This window comes from Semicossyphus pulcher, unplaced genomic scaffold (assembly GCF_022749685.1).
Source record: "Semicossyphus pulcher isolate SPU_LCO1_2020_fin unplaced genomic scaffold, fSemPul1.0.p SCAF_9, whole genome shotgun sequence".
NCBI lineage: Eukaryota > Metazoa > Chordata > Actinopteri > Labriformes > Labridae > Semicossyphus > Semicossyphus pulcher.
In genome coordinates, this window is record NW_027211770.1 from 14,179,440 (window position 1) to 14,196,057 (window position 16,618).

At 41.3% G+C, this 16,618-nt stretch overlaps 1 protein-coding gene across 1 annotated transcript in view; it reads left to right on the forward strand.

The window, feature by feature from the left end:
* The window catches only part of LOC138583762 (F-actin-uncapping protein LRRC16A-like), a 76,053-nt gene that overhangs the window by 47,850 nt on the left and 11,585 nt on the right, over positions 1-16,618 (forward strand). Inside the window, exons 13-27 of the mRNA XM_069655737.1 lie at positions 232-335; positions 1,560-1,637; positions 2,229-2,305; positions 3,653-3,757; positions 4,734-4,803; positions 5,942-5,953; positions 7,038-7,119; positions 7,255-7,354; positions 7,703-7,757; positions 12,602-12,774; positions 13,019-13,087; positions 15,455-15,548; positions 15,707-15,805; positions 15,991-16,119; positions 16,242-16,373. Coding sequence (XP_069511838.1) covers positions 232-335; positions 1,560-1,637; positions 2,229-2,305; positions 3,653-3,757; positions 4,734-4,803; positions 5,942-5,953; positions 7,038-7,119; positions 7,255-7,354; positions 7,703-7,757; positions 12,602-12,774; positions 13,019-13,087; positions 15,455-15,548; positions 15,707-15,805; positions 15,991-16,119; positions 16,242-16,373 — 1,379 coding nt within the window. The remainder of the gene's footprint in view (positions 1-231; positions 336-1,559; positions 1,638-2,228; positions 2,306-3,652; positions 3,758-4,733; positions 4,804-5,941; positions 5,954-7,037; positions 7,120-7,254; positions 7,355-7,702; positions 7,758-12,601; positions 12,775-13,018; positions 13,088-15,454; positions 15,549-15,706; positions 15,806-15,990; positions 16,120-16,241; positions 16,374-16,618) is intronic.

The window sequence follows — 16,618 nt, forward strand, 5'->3', positions numbered from 1 at the left end:
ACAGAGGCCTAACAATGCATTTATCCAAGCGTGAGAAGCGATACTCTCGTCACTTTCCATGCATTCACTCTAAATTCTGATCCTGCTCTTTCATTTCCTCCGCTATTTCCTTCAATACACTGTCAAAACATCAAGTGGAGGTTTGAGGGGTGTGCTGATGCTGACTCTGCATGTGTGCGTGCGTGTTTGTGTGTGTGTGTGTGTGTGTACGTGTGTGTGTGTGTGTCTTAGGGGTGAACAGCCTTTGCCAGTCACTGAGTGCCAACCCGTCCATCCCCAGCAGCCTGGTCCATCTGGACCTCTCAGGGAACGTCCTCCGAGGAGACGACATGCAGGTACACACACACACACACACACACACTTTCTAATCCATCTCAGGGCTAGTATCAATAGCACCTAATTGATTGAAACAGGTCGGTGCTGCAGTTGTGCCGAGGTCTTGTCAGGATGTTTTAAATCAGTTAGCATGTCACTCTGTAGGAGAGCATCGATTTGGGTAATTCGACATCCCTTCTGAACACACAGATACAAACTCTCTACTGTGGGGTTATAAATCTGACACAATAAGACCAATCACAGACAACCAGTCATGAGACATACAGACACAAAGATCTGTGTCCTCCCCTTGTGACATTTTGGGAAATATGCTTATTCCCTTTCTTGCCAAGAGTTTGGTGAGATAATCAATCACACTCAAATAGGGCTGAACAATAAATCAAAACTTATGTGAAATCACTATTTGGCCTGCTGCAATTTTCAAATCGCAGGAGTTGCAGTATTTATTAAAGCTGAAATGTGTGTCAAAATACAATTTAAATTAAATTAAATTAAATTAAAATTTTGTGCTGCAGAGATGTTCTGGTCTACACGTCATACACAGACATAAGTATCAAATATCTTTGGTTGGCACAGATCCCTGCAGAAAACACAACATAATCATTTTAATGTTTTTCAATGAAAATGAGAAAAATGACCATTCAATTTAATATCACAAATCATATGTAAATTGCATTATAAGTCAAAATAATCGCAATTAGATATTTTTTCAAAATCGTTCAGCCCTGCACTCGCATGTCTGCACTAAAGATACAAAGCGAGTGCCAGCAGTTGGTTAGCTTAGCTTAGCACAAGGACTGGACAGCTAGCTTCTAAAGTTCACTGCTGAACGGGGGTCTCTGCTCTTCTCCTGGCAACTTCATGGTGAAGGCCGGGAAGTTACAGAGCTGGGCCAAGAAATATTTCAGCCGCTTGTGTGTCTGTTATATAAGAATCACAATATATTACTGATGTAACAACTTTCTGTATAGCTATAGTGATGCATAAATTATGTGAATGAAAGGGAAGGGGTAGTGGGGTAGTTATGATGGATTTAAATAATCAGTGTGACAATAAAAGACCAAACAAACGGAAACCAGAACACTTGCCGTCCCTAAAATTCACGTCCCTGCCTGTAAATAGAGATTACACGTTGGGAAACATTAATCTGCTAACTTTTCTCCAGAACAGCAGTAAAATCTTCTACTTTGTTAAAATGTTTGTTGTGTTTTCTCTACATCTAGCATTTCTACCACTTCCTGGGTCAACCCAACAGCCTGGCAACCCTTGACCTCTCCAACACGGACTGCTCATTGGACCAGGTGAGTCAGGACGCTCACTGATGCTGCATAATGTCCTGCCTATAGCTCATAGAAAAAAGAAGCTAAATTAAAAGATATTTGAGTAAAGAGACATGCATATGTAATAAAACATGACCCACTCTCTGTTCGCCCACATGCATTAGAGTTGTACCTCATAATAAAACAGCGTACTTGCCACACATTAATTTCTGTGTTGCAGGAAATGTAATTCAGTTTTACACACCCACTCAATCTGTGCTCCTGTCCGCTGCTGGTGAAGTGTTCTGAATACTGTATGTGATGTATTGATGTGGGTCGGAGAGCCAAACACAGCTTATTGATTAGTCTGAGTTGTAGCCAGCTGTCAGCCTGTCACAGGAGATATTGATTAGTTCTTAAATCATATTCGGTTGTAGCCCGATACATAAACATTTGAACATAACACAGACACAATGCTTTTCTTTTCTTATTGTTTCTTGGAGCTGCAAAGAATAACAATGTTTTGTGTTCAGAACTGATTGTTTTTTGAATGATTTTACAAAAAGACCAACAATAATACAGATAATTCATGCAGCTCAGATGTCAGGGTGATATGTTCTATGTATTTTGCAGGTGTGCTCGGCTCTGCTGCGAGGCTCGGTCCAACACCTGTCTGTTCTCAATGTGTCAAAGAGTGTCTTCCCTCACAGGTAAGAATCTAGGTTTCACTGACTTTGAGGGAAGGAAATTCATTTGTAGTGTTAGTTTATTTAAGAGTGAGAGTGCATTTCTAACATTTCCCAAATACCATTGGAAGTACAGCACATGCTACGACTGGAGATAGACGGTTCAGGTGATTTGCATTAAAATATTAGGGGGAAAAGTAAAGTGGAGCTATTTAAAATGTAGACAGTCATTAAAAAAAAAGTATATGGATTTTAAAGTATAATCCCTGACTAAATAAACCAGTTATTCTGAGAACTTGTCAGAACCAGCGATCTTTTAACGCCCCTGGTTGGCCCTGATCATTTTGTTATGAAGGTAATAACACTGAATAAAGTACGGCTTTTTAAAACAATGTTACAATTGCATTTAGCAGACGCTTTTGTCCAAGGCGACGTAAACAAGTAACATTTTGGAGTTTCTCATGATAAAAAAATAAGTAAAAAATCTTTTTGAAGTTTAAAAAAGGCATGTTTTGTGAACAAGGCATCTAATTGTAATACTAAGGCCTAAATACAGTATTGATATACAGTGTAGTTGCATATGAATTAGCTTATATATGAATATTATGTGTAACGTGGGCGCTGACAAATGGGCTAATACCCTTCGTAGGCCTGCCTGTGCCTGTCCTTCCCATCCCCATGCAGTACTGTTTACAGCAAATTTTCTTCTTGCTAGAAAAGGCAGATTTCCCCTGATGTGATGTGTTGCTTTTACTTCTATTCAGCCAAATTCTGTATATTGTTGTACGACACCTGCTGGTGACAAAGTGACATTACAGGCAAGACTCAGATGCAGGATAACACACAAGTGTATGAATGATGTGTTTGGCTTGGCTTGTATATGTGCACAACTCGAGTGTGTTTGAGTTTGAGTGTGAGTCCACATAAATATGTGTGTGTGTGGAGATTCTGAGTGTAACAGATGGCCGGTGGGCGGAGTTTTCTTCCCTGTATTATCTCTTTTTCCAGTGTGTCTCAAGGGAGCTGGGGACTTCATGAGGGTAGGAGGAGGGGAGGGGAGGGCGGGTCGGAGAGGGAAGATGAGTGGTAGATAAGGGTTATACCTGGGACTTTGAGTAATTCTCCTCTTAAAATCCCCTCTCAGTCCGTTATTTGTGGAGCTAAACTGATCTTAAAAGGCATATAAAAATGTGTCACAGGGAATGGATTACTGAAAGCTTAATAGTGGCCTGAGTCTCAGGTCAGCTAAGGAAACTAAACTATTGAGCGTTATTTGGTGTTGAATAAAAAAGAGCTTAAAAATATCTGAAAAGTTAATGACAATGTGTATCCCTCAAGTGTTTTTTGTTTGCTTCTCTTTTGTTTCTGCAGGAAAGGCAAAGAGGTGCCTCCGTCATTCAAGCACTTCTTCAGCAGTGCCATGTCTCTGAGCTCCATCAACGTGTCAGGAACCAAGCTGCCGCCAGAGGCCCTCAAGTGAGAGAACGATTCATTCACATTTAATGTGTCTGAGGAGCCGCTGCTTCTGCCCCACATTCTCTGTGACCGCACATTTTGTTCCTCAACATCTTTTTAACACACTTTAAGCTGTTAGACTTTCAGGTACAGGGAGAACAAACTAGTCTTTATCATTGTGAAGGATTGCTGCAGCAACTCAATATTAAACTTGCCTAGGGAAACATAGAGTCCCACAAACAATAAAAAAGTCTACTAACATTTAGCAAAGAAACTTTTTTATGTAATATTTATCATTTTATTGATCGATCCTTTAAAGAGCAGCTCCAGTCATGTTTTAAGGCATAAAATGCTCCGCTTGAAATGATAAATTGTGTCTGATATGTTTGTTCTGCAAAATACATTTAATTACCTTATAAAAATCCTCCCAAGGCATCTCCTCCTCCCTCATTAAAAATTCATGATTCTGCATAGTCCCCGCCCGCTATGCAGATTTTCGCAGCCACCTCCGTCGTGAAAACAGAACAAGTCTCTGCCATCATTTAGTGACAACTTGTTGAAACTCAGCTAGCTTGAAATGTAGTAATTAGTAGTAGTAACGTTAACGTTAGCAGTCAGTTGTAAGTTTGCAAAAATTACGATGACAGTTACAGCTGGCTCGTGCATCGCAGAAGTGGTTGCCATAAGTTGCACATAATGATATGCATAGCGTCACCCCGTCCATTAACGGGATTGGCTCCTTAGGTTTGTGACGTCTCCAACCTGCCAATCTGAAAACGTGTTGTTCAGCCTGTCCTTGGTACACTGCAGTTTAAAAGCAGACAGGCCCAGCCATGGAGATGACTGCTGCTGTTGTCCCTGATATGTATTGTAGCACATGAAAAACACCACATGGAGATGTTTACATGGTTTAACACTTGATTTTCACTGGAGGGGGGCTTTAATTCTTGTATTTTATTTTGTAGTTTTTTATGCTATATATAATGTATTGTTTCAGAGCTCTCCTGCTCGGCCTGGCCAGTAACCTCAATCTGAAGGAGGTGTCTCTGGACCTGAGCTGCTGTGAGGTGAGACCCACAGAGAAACACTGCACCATCATTTTCCCTCATGAATCATTTTATTTGAAGGGGATGTCATGCATACTTAAAATCATGATCAAAACAGTTCTAGTTCTTCAAGGAAGTGGTGTCTGTCAAGGTGTGTTCAAAGCAAGCAGACATTTGGGATCTTTTTCACATTTATAATAAATCTTTTTAAAAAAACACTTAAAATCTTAATGTAACAACTGTTGAGTTAGAGCCACTAACATGAATTATAGACCTAGGTCCCGCAGCTGTAGTTAAACTAACAGTGATGGGGATGATGATGCAGGTAAATCTGTTCTGTAAGACGTTAGCACACTGAGTAATGAAAAGACTACAACAAGTGGCTTCTTTGGAGGCACTGGCTTTGTTTTATCCCCCTGTTTCTAATATTGGTGGCATTTGTATAAGTGCTATTATCAGCTCCAGTTTGGTGAAGTGTGCTTTTTATAGTTTAGAACTAAAACTGCTCTAATGTAATCAGCTTTTTAGGATCCACTCCAAAACCATTTGACAGGCCAGTGACACCGTTAAGAGGCTGTCTAATGGAGTACTTGGCAGACAGCAGGTGGGGGTGGAGGGGGAGAGATGCACACAGAGGTGGGGGTGGAGAGGGAGTTTAGTTTCTGTCTCTAATTGTTTCATCACAATTCTCGCCCAAACACACACACACACACACACACACACACACAGAAACGTGCACACTCCAGCTCCTTGCCTGCCTTCATCTCCACCCCTGCATGAGCAGAAAGAGACAGCTTGCTGCAGAGTGAATGGGATTGCTAAAGATAACACATGAATACAAATTACACAGGAAATCCAATTCTAACTCCCATAGAAATCCTGCAAACCGAAGCTGCGGGGGGAAATGATGCGTTCCGTCCTTATTTTGAAGTCTTAATGAACCGCTTGGAGGAGGCAGCCCAAAAGTGTGCAGTGAGTGGGCTGACAGCTCGCAAAACAACGACTGTGTGCGACTTGTTTCTTTGCAAATGTGTGTGCCACTGGTGGGTTTGTGTGTTTGACAAGAAGTGTGATCATTAAGCATCTGTGTTTTTCGTTTTTTGTTGCTGGTTATTGTTGGCTCTGACATGCTGTTCTCTCCCACTAATGCCTCTGTAAGCTTGGCCATTGTGTAAGTACGAATGAGCTCACTCTTAATAATTAACATCTCATGCCTCCTCATTTGGATTTGAACGTCTGTTTTGGCAGATACTTTTATTTGCTGGTGACCATTTTCTTCTTGGGTTGAATTTTTCTATCAATATTTCACATGAAACAAAACAATTTTACTAGAATGTGTCATTTTCCATCATTATGTTAGTCAGTACTCTTCCTCTTATTTCAGAGGTTCCTCTTGTGTTTTTGCATTATTAGTTGTGTTTGTTAGGCGCCTGTGTACTTTGTGTGTAGTGAAGTTCATCACCATATTTTCCTTCCTGATACTGATTTTTCTTCAGGCATTGTGTATCTGCAGTAATTAAACGGCTGTGTTAAATACTTGATTCTGATTGGTTAATAACATCATTCTGAGGTCTGCTATTTCTCGATAACAGACCGTTGTTATGAAGAACAGATGTTGCTAGGGATGCGACTCTAATCACACAATCCGGATGACCAACTGTAATCATATCAATCTGCCAAAAGAAGTCCGGTAAATGTTTACAGAGTGGAAAAAAGAAAAGAGAGTGAGTGAGCAGGTTGTTATAGCTGAATGGAACCCCGATAGGATGAGCAAGACCCCGCCATGAAGTGGAGGGGACTTGTCTCAAGTACAATCTGATTCCAGTGTGATTTAAAACAAAATACATATTAATATCAAACACCTATAGGTCTATAATTGTAGCCCTGTATGGTAACACCCCTCGAACTGAAACCCTGTAACTGTACACATAATCAGTTCTGGTATCTGTCAGGGTTTTCCAGTGTAAAATAGTGACAAAATGCTGACATTTTGCTAACTCTGACTAGAACTAGAGTTACGAGTTATAACTTTAATAAATCTTTGAGGGTTCAAGCGTGAAAGAAAAAAAATTGGATACAAAATAATCCAGTTGAGTGAATCAGTTGAGTGAGTAGAGCGGCCTACACACTGATCCCTTTATTTTAGGTGGTATTGGAGGCATTTCCAATACTGGCATAGGAACGGCTTTAATTGGATCCCAAATCCTGTTCTATGTGTAGCTGCATTTTTAAATTGTGCTCTTCTGTGTTTCCAGTTGCGGTCTGGAGGTTCTCAGATCCTTGAAGGTTGTATCGCAGAGATCCCAAACATCTCCAGTTTAGACATCTCTGACAACGGTGAGATGGCAGCTTCCATGCTTACTGTACCATATACTTATACAAACTTTTCAGCTCTAATCCTAAACTTATTCTAAATATGTCTTCTGCATGCATCTCACAAAACCTTTTTTTAACCTACTTCTCCACCTGCAGGTCTGGACTCAGATCTTTCCACCCTGCTGGTGTGGCTTGCCAAGAACCGATCCATCAGACACCTCTCTCTGGGGAAGAACTTCAACAACATCAAGTCCAAGTAAGAACACAGCACAGGAGGAGAGGCTGCTGACGTGTACAGTGTGTGGCTGTGAGAAAAACCTCAGTGGTTGAGTCTGGGTTGGGTTTGGTTGTGGCTGTGTGTGACTAAGCTTGGTCTATTGTCAATAACCGACGCCTGCAGATGACTAAATATAAACGGCATAATTTTATTTAGCAAATGGCACGTGGCATTGAAATTTGTAGAAGAAAAACATAGGGATGAGATAAGATGACACCAGATACTCTTGTATTCAAAGGAGAATTACTAAGATGAATCTAGATATTGTATATTCTATTATTTTTTTATATTGTGTATTGTCTAACGTTTCTTCCTCTGCCCTCATAGAAACCTCGCCCCAGTGTTGGACAGCCTGGTCCACATGATTCAGGAAGAGGAGTCGGTGAGTTTTTAATTTCCTTCTCTGTCTGGCTTTTGTGAGGGGCGGCAAATCACCGTATCTCCACCAGCTGCTCTACAGCTGACCTCTGACCTCTCCAGTGGAGGGCGGTGTGAATATAACTCCCTACAGTGATCAATAGAATATCACATTCAACTGAAACGTGTTTTTTAAGAGCTGCGACTCGCATACTAAAGGGTCAGGTACATAAGGCTGGATCAAGTACCGTAATAGATTATTACCTTGTCTGTATTACTGTCTGCGGATAATCAACAGCTGAGTTAAGAATTCAAAGTTACCCTCTGTCAGGTGCTTCCCCCCCCTTTTTTCCATGAATGTTTAAAGGGAAAATTATATTGTTCGACATTTTCTCCGGCTTCTAGCTATCTAACCCTCCCTCCTGTCCCTCAATCCATCTCACTCATTTTATCTCTCTCTCCATCATGGGAGCTGTAACAAATTCTGCCCCCGTGCCTGCCCTTTTTTTTCTGTCTCCCACAGTGGCTGATGTGCTAGATTGATGGTCCTATAGAGCTGCTCCGTGCTGGATTGGTCTCATGGTGCTTGTAGTCTATATGTGTGTGAGATGGAGCTGGTTATCTGGCTGTGCAGGTGGGATAGTAAGAGAGGAAGAAACGAGGCAGAAAGTTGATGGATGGTTATGTGGAAAGGTGAGGTAGGAGGTTAAAGGTGGGAGGTCAACACAGGGGTGGGTGGTCAGATATATGGAGCACACTCAGGAGGGCCCGTCTCAGAGAAGGGTGTGTTGACAAAAGAAGCTGTGGTGCAGGGATTAGTTTGAACCAGGGAGGTAAAGTGAGCACTTGTGTGTTGCAAACGTAGCCAGTATGTTTCAGTTTGTGTGTGTAAGAGAGAAAAGTGTCCACCCAGTCTCTTGGGTACCTCACAACCAGAGCTGGTGTGTGGGCCTGCAGAGATAACAAATTTGTCTTCAGCTGAGCATCTTTTCCTCTTTTGCCTGTGTGTGTCCAGGAAAGAACGCACAGTGTGAGTACAGTGACGCTTCAGGCAGCACATTTACCCTGCTGTGTTTCTGTGTCCTGGCTTGAGTCCAGGCTGTTTGACCTGGGGTACCATATGGCTGCCAGAGTGTAAACAGATACACAACCTCAGATTGATTAGTGAGACGCTGCACATCTGCTCCATTAAAGGGAAAGTTTGACAATTTTAGAAACATTGCAGAAAGTTACATGAGAGTATTGATATGAAAGGGCCAGTTCGCCAATTTTCAACCTCAGTCCTATCATGCTATTATGGAGGCTAATGCCATTATGGTAGAAAGAAATGCAGTTTGGCTCTGTGCCTTTGGAGGAAGCTATCTGCGTCAGGGAGTTACAGGGAAACTACACTTCCTCAATCTAGGACGCCCGCCTCTGATGTCATGTCTCGTTCAAAATTGTCAGGTTTGAAATGTAGACTGCAGACCTGAAGATTTTTTAGACGATCCACCGGTATATTCTCGTCATATTTCGGATTCTGTACCGCTCTGAGACATTGCCTGCAGCGAAAACGGTAGTATTTCACCCCAGCGTCTCTCGCTGGGCCGTTCTTTTCAGAGGGAGGGGCGCAATGCACGCTGGGTGTTGTAGGAATGTAGAATGGGGGAAACCACGAGCTGTTTGTACAACTTTCTCAACAGCTATGGAGCAAATTTCAAATATTATTGCTTCTATCGATTACAGAGAACACCAGCTTTGGCTTTTTCAAGGGGCGAATTGCTCCTTTAATCTCAGGTCTGTGCAGTAAGAATGAAGCTGCACCAGCCGGACTTCACCTGCACATAATATAGGGAGGGAAATGCAGAAGGAAAAGGGGAAACAATTGCGAATATCAACTGTACACACTTGATGTCTTCAGAGTAACACTAATAATCATAATACATGAATGAGTAAGAGCACCATCCCCGCCTCTGCCAAGATACTACAGACTTTATTGGAGAGATAGGATGTTGTATTGCTGAACACACACTGCAGAGCTTCATCAGAATATTAAACACAGTTCATCATTTTATGGAGACACATTAAACGGATTCATTTGTCTCTGGTATGAGGTCACCTTTATTTGCATGTCTTGGGGCACAATCTCTCCTCTCTTTGGTTTTATTAAACTAGATGTGTTCGTAAACCCAGAGCAATCATTTAATATTTGAAGTGATTAATCAGGGCGGATAATCTGAGCTGCTGAAACTCATTTAGTTCAGCCACAGGGAGGACGATGTATAGATATCCAAGCAGATGTTGTCAGACCTTCCTTCTACTACATGTACTGCTAAAACCAGATGGTATTGTTTGACTGGGTTTCTGTGCTAGTAGGATGTTTTTATTTTTAATCTGATTCAGCTGAAAGAATCAGTGCATGAACACAGATATAGTGATCTTGTTTCTATTCACATCACTGGAGAGAAATTAGCGGCCGTGGCTTCGGTCCATAAACGTGTACCTATTTAAATTTGCATGTTTAATGTCTGCTCTGCGCCCCACAGGAGAACACGCAGGCAGTAAATAATTCTCTCTGCATCTTCAGACAGGTCATAAAAGAGTAATATCCTGCCTTTATTACCATGTTGGTGCTATTCCTCCACACACTCCTCACTAAACATACAGTGATGCCCAAAGTAAGTCACCTCTTCAGAGACATACGCTTCATAAAAGAGGGGAAATACTTGTCATTCATCCAAAAACATTCACCTCTGTACTGACCCATGATTACTGGGTTTCATCTCTTCATTCCTTTGCTTTATGCTTCTGAAGACAAAAAGGCTTTGTTCCCATGTTCCCCTTTCTGTCTGTACCATGCTATTGCATCTGTTTATACAGTTAGAGCCTGACAGCCACCGTGTTATTCAGTGTGTAGGTGAGACTCCCACTCAGAATCATATTTAGATGTTCTGTTCGAGATGCTGCACAGGGAACATCATTTTCTTGTGATTTCCAGGTGACACACGCTCCAAACATAAAGTGTGGGCTCGATTTAGCCTGCTGGATTTGGTACTTTTTTTAGGGAGCTGCAAATCCTCCAAAAAGACAGAAGTTTTTTATTTAAACAAACCCGTCCAACACCTGCTCTCTTCTGTATTTGTGCTACAGTTCATATAATGAATTCAGCAGTGATGGTGAGGTGTGTTTTTCACTGATAATGAAACACCCTGAAATTAATTCTGATTGCTCTATATGAGCTACAAAAGCAAACCAGACCATCAGAGACAAGATTGATTATTTCTATATTGTTATTTTTAATGCCTGAAAACAGCTGGTGGGGGGGGGGGAGGTCTCAGACGAAGCGATTAACTGCATGCTGCATTTGTTTACAATTCCCAGGGCAGAAATTTAAAGTGAGTGACACATATGAAAAGCAGGATGAGATTTTTAGTTAAAAATCACCACTTAAGCATGTACAGGACAAAATCAGCAAAGAGATAAGAGGTACGGCTTTGTCCACAGGGGGCGCCAAAATCAACACAAACAGAAAGTTCCTCACAGGAGCTTTAAATTTGATAAAATTGTACAACAAATACATTAAATACCTACACAAATACACTTAAATTATATTGCAAGTAAAATGATGTAGGATAACATATAAAATATCTTAATTAATAAAAATTATAATTCATATAATTAAGTTTGTAACCGTCTCATAGTACTGATGCTTCTTCATGACCTACAGAAGTCAACCAGACCATCCCTGAGAATATTGACTATTGAATAAATAACACGATTAGTTCAAGGTAAATTAAGTTCTGGAGAGTTATGCAAACAGTCCTCTCCAGTGCTATGGGGTTATTTGTGATGTGATGTGATGAGCTGGTCCTCCGCACTGCCTCTACCTTCTTATTCAGAGCTACTTATAGCAGCAAACTATAGTTAGTTTTGTCAATTACTCTCAGTTCTAAAATTAGCACCGACGCTCCCCTTATCTTTCTTCTCAATGAGCTGGTTAGCAGCTACTTCAGCATGTTTTTGTGAAACGACTCCCAGCAGTCTCCAGCTGTGTAAATGGCACGCATCACAGAGCAGCTCAGCTGTGCTGAGCAGAAGGTCGCTGCTGGACATTTGTAAAGCCTCGTATCGCTCTCATATCACAAAGAAATCCACTTGATCCACTGCTGAATTTTTCATTCTGCCCCGTGGAGTTCTGAATGATAATACCTCTGACATTTTAGTCTCTTCAAGTCCACTTGATCCTCTGATGAATGTTTAATTTGGGTTTACCCTTTGAATCACCAGCATCTGGAGGAACATGGACATCTATGATTCCTGCTGTATCTGAGGCAAAATTGGAGGACAGGATACTTTGAAAAATATGGTTTCTCCATAAAACTCTAGATGTATTACCTTGCAATGACAATAGTCTATTAAAAATATGTAGGCAGTGAATTAACCTTTACAGCTTTTGCCAAAGATTTCAGAGTCGGAAAGCAACAGTAAATAGATACATGAAAAGGGGAAACCAAGCATGCATTAGCAGTGAATCAATTCAAGGACGCTTGGACAGGGAAACTGGCTGGTACTGCATGACAGACTATTGATGTCCTCAATAACTGTCATTGGCAATAACTGGCAGTGAAATACTACAAAAGCTAAGTGGAGCACTTTTTAAGCCAAAGCTGAATAAACACAGAGAACTGCAGGAGAGCTCGTCAATTCTGACTCTATTGAGCAGCCTGCAGGTGGCAGATTAACTAAAAACTGTCCTGCTTTCATATAAAACTGCCAACAGTTGCAACAGTCTGTCATAATAAGATTTTATTTAACCCTCTTTCTCATGCTATGAACCCTCTTCTCCTCCTCTCCCCCCACCTGTTTCCTTTCCTCTCCCTCCCTCCCCAGCCCCTCACCTCTCTGTCCCTCGCAGACTCCAGACTAAAGAGCGACCTGACCATTGTGCTGAACGCCCTCGGCAGCAACGCCTCGCTCACCAGGTTAGACATCAGCGGGAACGCCATGGGGGACATGGGAGCCAAGATGCTGGCCAAGGCGCTCCAGATCAACTCCAAACTCAGGTGAGTGTATGTTCAGAGGTCGACAGTGAGGACACATGATCGTCAACTATAAATAACTGATATTTTAATCACTTGTTGACCTTCTTTTGGCTCCTCTGCAGCCCTTGTTTTTCATAGCACCTTTCAGACACTGAGGAAAGTTAGTTTATTAGTTTCATTGATTGCATCTTCATTTTATAGAGCTTCTTCTGAAGTCATTTATTAATGACGTTGCTTGCATCACACTGTGTGTTTCCCTCCACAGGACGGTGATCTGGGATAAAAACAACACCAGCCCTCAGGGTCTTCAGGATGTAGCAGCAGCTCTGGAGAAGTAAGTAGCTCAGTCTCTACCTGAGTCTATGTGTGTGTGTGTATACGACTCTGTGCTGACGACCCCTCTATTCGAACAGTACATACACTGCTTTAAAGATACATGTGTGGTACGTTGTTGTAGCCCAGATGTTATTTGGCTTTGTGCTGAGCAGGAGGAAACCTTGAGGTGTGTTTATACAGGAAGAGAGGATGAGAGGAAGGAAACCAGGCAGTGACGAACGCAGGGAATAAAACAACAAAGGGACAATGGCGGAAGAAGAAAGATGCTGAGGAGGAGAAAGGATGAGAGAGTTTAGACTGAATGATTTTTGTCTCCTGTGTCTTCTGTTGAGTATGAAACATCATGTGCATCTCACAAAAATTACTTCTGGTAGATATCTGTACATGCTCCTCTCTCTCCTCTCTTGTCTCCTCTCTCTGTTTATCGTGTCCTCCCGGCAGCACATCTATCCAATTCCCCCTCTGAGCTTCCGTATTGCATTATTGAAATAACAATTTTCTTTTTCCTCCCGATTTCTATTCTGTACAGCAGTGTGTGTGTGTGTGTGTGTGTGTGTGTGTGTGCGTGTGTGTGTGTGCGCGTGTGTGTGTGTGCGTGTGTGTGTGCGCGTGTGTGCGTGCGCGTGTGAGGGAGAGAGTGCATTATTATTCCCTTCAGTCAATGTCCTCGAGTCTCTTGTGCGTTTGTCAGGAAGTGTTTGACGTTGCATTCCTCAGATGTTTTCCCAGACTTTTAATACTGTAAAGTTAATTTTCGAGTGAATAGAGAGTATACAAAGTCTCCAACAGTCAGCGGCATTAAAAACTACAGTTTGAATGCTTTTCAACAATAACAGACAAACCGTACATTTCAAGGACAAACAGGACCTTGTTTAAAGCTTGATGGTGTAAAACCGTTTAAATATGATGGATATGATGTGGCAACATTAAAGGAATCAAGAGAGAACAGGGTGGATACCATGTTATATTTCAAGTGAACTAGATTGACACAAATGTAATTGTCTTATTTAAGCTTTTTTTCATTGGACCAAACAAGTGATTTGAGGCCTTCACATTGTGGGCTCAGAGATATTGTTTCAGCCGTAGTTCCAAATACATTTTTTTATTTTGCCACCATACGCCTGAATAAACTTAAAATAAAACACAACCGTATTTTTGTTGCTGTAAAAGTGAAATGATTCCTGTTTAAGGGTGTTGATGGAGGTGGTGGGAGTATGAAGTGTGTCTCGGCGGTTTTCACAGCAGATCTGTGAGCTCGAGAGATGAAGGAGGAGAACGGGTTCATGCAGAAGTCACACCTTCATTAGTAATGGCACCATGCTGCCTGCTGGTGCTTCACATGTGTGTTTATCCTGATGCCAGGCGTATCTAAGTAGAGATAAATCCATTTACCTTCGAGGCTAAAAACATCGGACTCAGCCTCCTGCCTTTATTTTCCAATCAAACACCTTCATTTGCATCTCTCTGCTTCACTTTCTACATCTTCATTTCTTCTTTTTTATTCTCCTCATTTCATTCCTTCTCCTCCTCTATCATGTTATGAATATTAATCCTGTGTGGTGACCTCTATTTCACGATCAGTAACCTCTGTCATGGTGCTAGTTTATTGCTCTGTAATAGACCAGTGTGGGAGCAGCTGAGGATCCGGGCCACATCTACACCACACACACACTCATACGCACACACAACTACATAAACCCTTGATGCTCTTCGGGTGTGTGTTTGTATATGTATGTCCTTACAACATTTCTAATGGGGCTACAGTTAACAGTTTTTTTAGGTGTTAGAATATATAATATATAGTGTTTTCTTGGACTGTTACATGTTGCTGGAGTTGTATTGCTGTGTTTGCTGTGTTTAATGTACATTGCATGTATGATTTATTGATAACATTTCTGCATTATGTTCTTACATTTATGTGTCATGTTTATACATATATTTAAATATTTTGACGTTCAGTATAAAGAAAAAATATTGATAATTATTATTATTAAGTTTACTTATAAAGTAAAGTTCTCTATAAATAAATCTGCTGTAGCCTTTAAACTATGGTGTGTTTTGAGCCATGACATGATTACTGTTTAACAACAGTTAAATATGCAGTTATCCTTGAAATATATGACATGGGCATTTATGAAATGAAGAAATATTTTAAGTGAGTTCATTGCACTGTATGTTTAAATTTTAAACTGAATAGACAAAGCTTTCAAGGTGTTGCATCACACTTTATATGTGTTATTCAGTAGCATGCTGTTTCTTCTTTTTTTGAAATCTCAACTATCTATGCATCTCTACACACATCTCTGTTTCCCTTCCTTTATAATATGACCTGTATAATAATGTCCTCTGGCTGTGTGTCCATTAGGAACTTCACCATTCGTTTCATGCCCATCCCCATCATCGATGCCTCCCAGGCTCTGAAGGCGAGCCCTGAGAAAACGGAGGACGCCTTGCTGAGGGTACGTCAAGAATTCTTATTGGTTCCTTAAGCCTGCAGCTTTTTTGTGTTACAGGATTCAGGATATAGTGCGGAAAACAAGCTACATGCAGCGACGAAAGGGTTAATCAAACAGAAAATAACCGCTTTACATGACCGTGGATTTGTTTTTCCCTGCAGATTGAGAATTATCTGTACAGGAACCATGAGACAAGGAAATACCTACAGGAGCAGGCGTATCGACTGCAGCAGGGCATCGTAACCACAACCACACAACAGGTGCATACATAAACTGTTATAAACATACATACAATGACTGTTAAGTTTATGCACTATAATCTTACTTTACATTTAATCCGAGAGTAAGCGTTAAACCATTTGTGCTAATTTTAGTCTGAAAAACTGATACACAAAGCATTTGATTTTTAAATACCAACTTTCATGTCTTTATGTTTGTCTTCCAGATGATCGACAGGATTTGTGTGAAGGTGCAGGACCACCTGAACTCTCTGAGGAACTCGGAGACAGACGCCATCTTGGAGGACGTCAGGGCAGCAGAGAACCTCATCAAAGACGCCAGAAACTCTAAAACGGTGAGGAGACAGGATATTTTTTAGCCTTGCTTGTGCGTGTAAATGAAAAAGATTTATCTGTGAGCCTATTTAGAGCTCTAAATCCTTTTATTGATCCTCTGTCCTCCTCTTTTTCCCCCCAGCTGCTTCCTAACCTTTACCACCTCGGATCAGCAGCCAGAGAGGAGGTGAACAGCTCGTCAGCAGGACCCATCCAGGAGAAACTGGAGTCTATGGCCGGGGAGGTGACGACTGTCATGGACCAACAGCTGCAGGTAGGACGATAACGTTTACTCCACAGGTGACTCTTTAAGAAACTAAACTAAACAAACCAAACAACAAGTGAAACAGCACCTTTAAACCTAGTGTGTCTAACAAATGAATTATCCTACGTGAGTGTGTGTGATCCTGAAATGAAACTAATACCTGGCCCATTCTGAACAGAACAAGTGCCTCTTTGGAAGATTACAACAATTTACAACAATGCTAACAATAGAAAGGCCAGTAGCACAAGAGGCAC